Source organism: Microtus ochrogaster, chromosome 22 (assembly GCF_000317375.1).
Source record: "Microtus ochrogaster isolate Prairie Vole_2 chromosome 22, MicOch1.0, whole genome shotgun sequence".
Classification (NCBI taxonomy): Eukaryota; Metazoa; Chordata; class Mammalia; order Rodentia; family Cricetidae; genus Microtus; species Microtus ochrogaster.
The window spans coordinates 2,266,423-2,275,230 of NC_022023.1; the positions used below are offsets into that span (position 1 = coordinate 2,266,423).

At 44.8% G+C, this 8,808-nt stretch overlaps 1 protein-coding gene across 1 annotated transcript in view; it reads right to left on the reverse strand.

The window, feature by feature from the left end:
* The window catches only part of Gdpd4 (glycerophosphodiester phosphodiesterase domain containing 4), a 42,043-nt gene extending 39,896 nt beyond the window's left edge, over positions 1 to 2,147 (reverse strand). The window contains exon 1 of the mRNA XM_013350115.1: positions 1,959 to 2,147. Within this exon, the coding sequence (XP_013205569.1) occupies positions 1,959 to 2,147 (189 nt within the window). The remainder of the gene's footprint in view (positions 1 to 1,958) is intronic.
* Positions 2,148 to 8,808: the final 6,661 nt, after the last annotated feature.

Sequence of the window (8,808 nt, forward strand, 5' to 3'; positions counted from 1 at the left end):
CTCACACACACACACGCATGCACACACACATACACACGCTCACACACACACACACACACACACACACACACACACACACACACACTCCGAACCCTCCTCTACACATTTCCCTTCATCGCCTCCCAAAGCAGCGACCCTAAGAACCCTGCAGTAATAACATCAGTTTTATTATGCTCTGTGCAAAGTGCTTCCTACAGAGATCTCTCCTTTCCCACAGCAGCTCCTGCCATGGGCTTTGTTGTTAATGTCTGCCTTATTCTAACAAGGGCTTTGACTCACAGAGATGCTGAGAGCCTTGCCTAAACCCTTACAACAATGGGTCACTAACTCAGGGCTGGTCAGTAGCAAAGCCATTAATTGAATCTGGTGGTCTTCCCCTTTGTGCTTTACTCCGTCTGAGTAGAAAGGATACTTGAAAATTATTCAGGGCCTTTATCTAACTGGATTCTCTATCTACAGAGAGATGCTGGTATATCACATAACCAGCCCAAATTATAGCTATAATTTCAGCCCATACATACTCCAAAGTTCTGGTCCAGTGTTTTTACCACTGTACTAGACTGCCCTAAATGCTACCCTTTCAAAGCAGCTTCCCTTTATATTTTACTCCAGATCCTTCATAGATCTCACCCCCGAGTAGTAATGAATCTGTCAAACCTGCCCATCTCTCCCCATATCGGCCTTTACTGCTCCTGTCCCTGCCACCCGCACCTCCTATTTGGAGCACTGCACTGTCTTCCCTTTCCTGCAATGGCCCTTCTGATGCGTCCTCCACCACTCAAATAACCATTCCAAACAGCCCAGGTCATAGCATCAAAGCATTCCCCCTCTGGTGATGGAGATCAAATCCAGGGCTGCACACACGCTAAGCGTCACAGCCCAGCCCTCTTCAGGAATTCTTTACCTCCTGTATACTGGGTAAGCTTTAAGACCACGCTACCTGACCTGTTTCCCTCGCCTTGGTTTCTCAGTGACTCCTCTATTTCCTTCTGCTCCACCTACCCCAGCAACCCCCACTCCCACAGAATCAGCTGACCTGAACTAGTCAGAGATTACTGACTCTGGACTGACAGCTGGGGAACCTGCACAGGACCAAACTAGGCCCCCTGAGTACAGGAGACAAGGGTGGGCTTGGGCAGTATCTGGGGCCAATGGCAGTGGGACCAGGATCTATCTCTAATGCGGGAACCGGCTTTGTGGAGCCCATTCTCTATGGAGAGAGACTTTGCTCAGCCTCGGCACAGGACTGGGGGGTGGGGGTGGGGGTGGGAAAGGCCTTGGTCCTGCCTCAACAAGGTGATGGGACAGACTTAGCTGAATTACCAGGGGAGGCCTTACCCTTTCTGAGGAGTGGATGGGCGGTGGGGTGGGGGTAAGGGAGGAGCAAGAGGAGAGGAGGGAGGGGGAACTGGGATTGGTATGTTTAAAAAAAGATATATATGATACATACATGAAAAGAAGATTTGAGCATTCTTGTGCTCTCCTATGAACATCTAATTGCATCCAAGTCTTCAAAATTCAACGAATAAATATAAAAGTGGATGAAAAATGAACAAATGAATGACACATGGCTGTCATCCCAGAACTCAGAGGTCGAGACAGAGGATCAGGAGTTCAAGGTTTGGCTCATTTTTATATAAGTTCAAGGTCAGTCTGGGCAATAAGAGATCCTGCTTTAAAACACCGGGGAGCAGGGAAGACAGCAACAAGAAACAAACGAAGGGGCTTTGGGTGTAGTGCAGCCGTTCAGCTCTTGCTTAGCATGCAGGAGATCCTAAGTCTGAAGGAAAAGGAAAAGGGAGGATGAGGAAGACAGCATGTATGTTTTACTCTGGCTCTAGGCTTGTCGCAGTACTTTGACAGGAAGGCCTTGGAGATCCCGGTGAGCACTGCAGTGGTTAGGGACCCCCCACACCCACAGCTGAGGAAGTGAATCCAGCTCCTTCCCATGTCTATACCCAGGCGCAGCAACAGGATCCAAGTTCAGTTTTCTCCCACTCTCTGTATTGCCAGTGGCAGCTGTAGCAGCCAGTCAGGAAGGTGATGCAGCATCTCCGGTTGAAGAAGCGCTCTGTCCACAGATTGGGGTGCTCATCTGACTTTCCTGTCGTCTTGCTCCTAGACTCAGTTAGGGTGTCCTTATTCATGACTCACCCTTTGCTGGAAAGACAGATGAAACCATCAGAACCTAGTGCACTCCGGGGCACCGACTCCAGCCTGCCCTCTACAGTCTACGAGCAACAGAGAAGGGAAGCCATTCACAACCAGGGGCAGAGGAACACAAGCTGCAGCCAAGCTCTCTGACTGGCCTGCTGAAGCGCTTTCCCCCAGCCATTGTGCCTTCCTAGACACAGTTCTCTCGCTTCTGAAGAGGGACCACATTCTATAATAGTCAACTCAAAGGTGCACCATTCTCTGAAATAACCCAGATGCTAAAGGCATGGATGAATATATGAAAAATGCCATCCTCGACCAATGTGTGATCCAGACCCAGCCCCCTGCCCCCTTCCTTCCTCACTCTGTCTTCGGTGGAGTCACTAGGGCTGTGACAGACACCACAACCAAAAGCTGCTCCAGGAGGAAGGGATAGCTCCCGCAGTGAGGCAGGAGACTGAGGCAGGAGCTGATGCAGAGGCCAGGGAGAAGCTCTGCTTTCATGGCTTGCTCAGCCTGCTTTCTTATAGAACCCAGGACCACCAGCCCAGGGATGGCACCACCCACAATGGACTGGGCCCTCCCCTATCAACCACTAATTAAGAAAATGCCCTACAGGTTTGCCTATAGCCAGATGACTTTAGCTTGTGTTAACTTCACATAAAACTATACAGCACACTCTCTATGTGGGATCAGTCACAGTTAGCTATGCATGGTAGAAAATCAACAACAGTTGAAAAAATACACCTTTGCTTTCTGTCTTGTTTTATTGAGACATGGTTTCTCTGTGCAACCGTGGCTGTTCTGGAACTCACTCTGTACACCAGACCGGCCTCAAACTCAGAGATTTACCTGCCTCTGCCTCCCGAGTGCTGAGACTAAAGGCATATGCTACCACTGCCCAGCTGAAAAATACACATTTTTTTTCCTTTTTGCCAACAACAACAGATTATACACCATGGTGATGCACACCTGTAACCCAGCATCTTCTAGGTTGAGCAGAAAGAAGGGTTGGTTGCAAGTTTGAAGTTGATGTGGACGGCATATTCAGATCATGTCACAAAAAATGAATTTGAAGAGAGAGAAATCAGGAGGGAGGGAGAGAGGGAGGGAGGGACAGACTGTGGCTTCACAATGGCACTAAGAAGCTAGGCTCCTTCCACTTTGCTGTTCACCTTTCTCAGTACAGAGCTGCCTTCTCTGCTAAAATGGCTACTCAAGCTATAACTACCACCTCAAATTCCAACTAGCAGAAAACAGAAGAACAAAGGAGCGAATGCAGCCTTCCTTTAAAGATTCTTAGAGATGGTAAAAAGGGGAGCAGGCAGATACTGAGGAAATAGTTACTAAATTTTCTCAGGGTAGTAAGATTTAGAGTGCTGTTCTTGGGCTGCATCGTGGCTCAGGAAGTAAAGGCAGCTGCCACCAAGCCTAACGACCTGAGTTTGATACCCAGTGTCCAAATGATAGGAGAACGCCAACTCCACACATGTCTCCTGCCACTCCTGTGCTGTGGCACACTGCATACACACACAATACAAATAAAATGTATTTTAAAAAGTTAGGGAACGTTGTTCTCATACCAAAGAACTTTCAAGAAACACCAAATTCAAGTGGGGTGGGAGGAAACAACACAAATATTTAAAAACAAATAAGAACAGTCATGATGAAAACAGATAATATGATATAATAATATTAGAGATGTTATAAAGTCATGAAAGATCTGCTGCTAGGCAACACCCTCGACTCCTGAAAAGCTCCAGCCATGTTCCGTTTGGTTTATGAATATCGCTCTGTGCCTGTACTGAAGAATATCTAGGGGTCTGGCAATGTCTTGGTGATTAAGACTGCTTGCAGCTCTTTCAGAGGAAGAACCCACACAGGGAAGGCTCACAACTACCTATACCTACAACTCCAGGAGACCTGACATCCTCTTCCCATTTCTGTGGGTACCTACTCACATGCATACACACACACACACACACACACACACACACACACACACACACACGAATAAACCTTTATAAACAAAACAGACAAACAAGCAAAATCCCTAGTCTGATCTTTTAACTTGATCAAAACAGAGTAGCAAGAATTACAGTGACCCTTCCAGCTTAACTGGCTAAAAGCTAAGGAAAATTAAAATAACAGTTTTCAAACATTGGAAAATAGTCAGTGATAATAAAGAATACCCAAGAGAGGGAAAACAATGGAAGTATTATTAATAACTCATTTATAATAAGTATAGAGTTATGAGGTCAAAGTACCAAGAAAGAGAATTGAGGTGGCCTCCCAAAATTATGCAGATAAAAAGGATTTGGAGAGAAGAACGTGTTCAACTCCCCAGTCTACAGCTGATAACTTTCCCTGGAAGAATGAGGATGATTAAAAGCAACCCAACCAACCACCTGACCCTAGATGCATCAGTCCCAATGCAAAAACAAAGAAATACAAACCCGCCAAAACAATGCTGTGAGCATTGCAGCTCAGTGCAAAGGTGTCCTGGCAGTCGGGAAAACAATGCTGTGAGCATTGCAGCTCAGTGCAAAGGTGTCCTGGCAGTAGGGAGACAAGGAATGCCACAAAGTCACTGCAGGCCGAGCAGGGAAAGGTTTCCCCAGGCGGGGAGGGTTTCCCAGACAAGTTGTTACAGCTCCGCTCTGCTGGCGGAAACTTCCCCAGCCAAAGTGTTCTACAGTTCTGCTCGGCTCGGCTCCAGGGAAAACTGTTACAGCAGGGCTCCTCACTGGCAAAAATGTCACACTGCACTGCAGACCTTACTCAAGGGATTTGTTGGGAAGGAAGAATCCAGGAGGGTGAGGAGCAGCAGCAAACTGAACAGGGTTCCTTGGGAGTGGAGCGTTCTAGGTTGGCCTTTTGTGGTCTGACTCTGGAGCAAACTCGGGGATTGGTGGGTTTTCAAACCCTGGTCCTGGGGTCAAGTCAGGGGCAGGGTGTTTTTCCTTGTTTTCACACTACAAGTGCAACTCCTCCAAAATGAACAATTCACAAAGCAATGGCCTCCAGTGAGAGTGAATTAGACAAAATCCCAGATAATTCAAAAGAATGATTTTAAGTATATCTAAAGAAAACAAAGAAGACACAGATTTCTGAATGAATTCCTAAAGAACACGAACAAGTGAATGAAGTAAGAAATTCAACATAGGACGTGGAAATGGAACCTAACAGAGATATAGGAACACTGACGAGAAGCCAAGCTGCAGTAATGGGAGTGAGAAACCCACTAGCTGAACAACAGCTCCAGATGGGCCTGAGGGTTGGCACAGTCAGGAAAAGCAGGCTCGGCAGGCAGGGCCTGGGGACCCGAGTGTGAAGCTTCAGCACCATGTAAAAAGCTGGGCATGTGTGCTTGTAACGACAGCATTGGTGAGGACCTACCAAAAAGAGTGAGCTCCAAGCTCAATAAGAGATCCCGTTCTAAAGCAGTAAAGGGGTAGAAGGTGTCTGGTGTCTCGCTCTGGCCCATGTGTGTGCACTGTATGATTGTGCACTGCACACAATACATAATGAAGGACCAGGGTATGGAGGCATGTGATGGTCCCCTTCAGTAAGGCATGTAAATTAAGGTTAGGAACCTTGGAATGAGAAAATGCCTTGTGTAACAATCAATAAATACACTTTTGTACAGCTGTTCTGGGTCCAGTTTAGTCCATCAGAAGAAGCTGGACCTTTTTGCTGACATAGAGGTCCAAAAGAACATACAAATATAAAGAAGGTATCCATCAAGGGATAGAAAAAAGTCTTAGCCATGGATTCCTTTCAAAGCCTTGTGTTGCTGGAGGCTGCCCCCCCCCCCCATAGTGGTAAAACAGAAAGTAGATCAGAGCTTGAAGACAATGAAGTGCAAATGGAGCGTCCAGACAGTGACAAAGACAAAGACACTACAACAGAACATTCATGGGACACTAGGAGAAAATCAAATCTGTGAACGTGGACATAAAGAAGGACACTTTCCTGCTCAAAGCAAATGAAGCATTTTCATCAAAATCATGGCAGAAAATATCTGGGTACAGGAAGAATTTGGAACACCAAACAGACAATACCAGAGATGAACCTCCTCAAATTACAGTTAAAATACTACATAAACAGGACAAAGACAGCATCAGAAAGCTGCACTAGAGAAACACAAAGCTGCATCTGAGGTGTAGTCACCAAAACAGCAAACTTGTCCACAGTGACTTTTATCTGGTGCCCTCTCCTGGCCTGTAGGCACACACACATGCTGGCAGAACACTACATACATAAAATATAAATACGTCCTTAAAAGACAAGTCAAGAGGGCTCAGAAGGATGCATTACAAGTTCTAAGAGACACCAACTGCGATTCAGATCACTATAGCACCCAAACTGTAAGGTCTGAAGGGAAAACAAAACTTTTCATGATTGGGGGGAAAAACCCAAGCTAAAGCAATTCATGGCCATTAAGCGAGCTCTACAAAAGATACTTGGAGGAATCCTTCAAACCTACAAGAAAGATAAACACACCCACGAGGACACAAGAAATAACATTAGTATAGTTAAGCAAATGAGGAGCAGGAAGACATCAAACACCGCAAGACTACAGCCAATGAAGTAACAATTAATACACACATTCCAACAGTAAACTCTGAGTGTTAATGTCTCGGTTCCCTACTCGGAAGATGGACTAGTGGGTTGGATTCAAAAGCAGGATCCATCTATTCCCCGTCACTAAAAACAAGGGACTCCTGGGGTGAAGAACAGAAAAACCCGTTCCTGAGAAACAAGCAGCTCTCACCATCCTCATATTTGACAAAACAGATTTGAAACGAAAATTACTCAGAAGAGGTTAAAATTTTCACTGCATAATTATTAACAGAACAATCCATTAAGAGGGCATTGCAATTTTAAACAGACGGTCACCAAACACAGGTGCACCCACTTTTAGAGAACACATACTATGAGTTGTAAAGAACATTCATCTCAAACTCGATAATAGACGGTGACTTTATTAGCTGGCTCTTACCGATACAGATAATGTGACCAAAAATAGAGAAACATCTGAATTAAGTAACATCACGGACCTAACACTCTAGCTAAACTGCAGAACGTTCTATCCAAACACTTCAGGATGCACTTTCTTCTTAGCAGCCCATTCTCTAAAATAGGTAATGTAATAGATACAAATCAAATCATAACAAATATAGGAAAACACTGGGAGCATTGACAGCGTGCCAACTGTCGTCCTTCCGAAAGCAATCTACACGACTGTCATTGAAACCCCTCTCTCAAATTTCCAACACTTATTCACAGAGACTCAGACAACAATCTTAAGACTCATATGGGAGCACAGAAGATCCCAGTAAACAAAGCAACCTTGAGAAAGAAGAACCTTTCTCTCGACTTATTCTTGTAGTCAGGTCCTATACTGACACCCTTGTCTCGCGGTGATCTCTCTGATTCCGAGTCACAGTACAGGTCAGCCATAGTAACAAAAATTGCATAGTGCAGACACAGAAACAGTCGCAATGATCTACAGAACAGGACGAGGACCCAGTTATAAGCCCACACAGCTACAGCCAACTGCTTTCTGACAAAGATGCTAGAAACATACACTGAAAGAAAAGAGCTTCTTCCTAAACGGTGACGGCAAAGCTGAGTATCTACGTGTAGAAGGACAGAACACAGTACTGTTCTCTCACTCTGCAGAAAAACTAACTCTAAATCTTAGCGTAAAGACCCAAACTCTGAAACTGCTAAGAGAAAAAGTACAGTTCGTAGATAGCCAAGCACCAGTGTTTCCTTTGTCGAAACAGAAAGGGAAAAAGAGCTGGGGATGTGATTCAGGGGTGGAGACACCCTCAGCATGTGAAAGGCCGGCCACTCTGTGCGACACACAAACCCAGAAAGAAATAGAAATGGATCTCTAAAAGAGGTGGACTTGATTGGTGAAGAATTAGGACCAAATAAGGCAGTCTACTCTACTAAAGGACCGACCCAATAAATATAAGACAAAAAAAAAAAAAGCATTATTGGATACAAAAAAAGAACATGATGATGAAAAAATAATTTTAAAATTGTTTTCAGTTCACATGCACTTAATCACATAGTCTCCAAAGGAGAAATAAACATTCTACAGTTACACATTGCGGGAGACTTAACAAACCTATAAAGGACAAAATGAACAGACAAAAACAAAGCAAAACAAAACTGTGCGTGGGCCAGTGAGACGGTACAGAGGGCAAAAGTTCTTGCCATGGTGGAAGGAGGGAACTCTCAAAAGTTGCCCTCTGACCTCTACATGTGAGTCATGGCACATACGTACCTGTAATCACACAGTCATGTGTGTATACACATATACACAGAAGGAAGAATTTCTTCAGACGTGTATAGACAAGATTACAACAAACTAGCCTTAATAACATTTATAGAACAAGATATTCAGCTAAGAACACAATTCATAAGAATTTCATTTTTTGTTTTTGTTTTGTTTTGTTTTTTATTTAATTTTTTTTATTTTCAAGACAGGGTTTCTCCGTAGCTTTTGGTTCTTGAATTTCATTTTTAACAATTTCAGTGATCGCCGGGCGGTGGTGGCGCACGCCTTTAATCCCAGCACTCGGGAGGCAGAGGCAGGCGGATCTCTGTGAGTTCAAGACCAGCCTGGTCTACAAG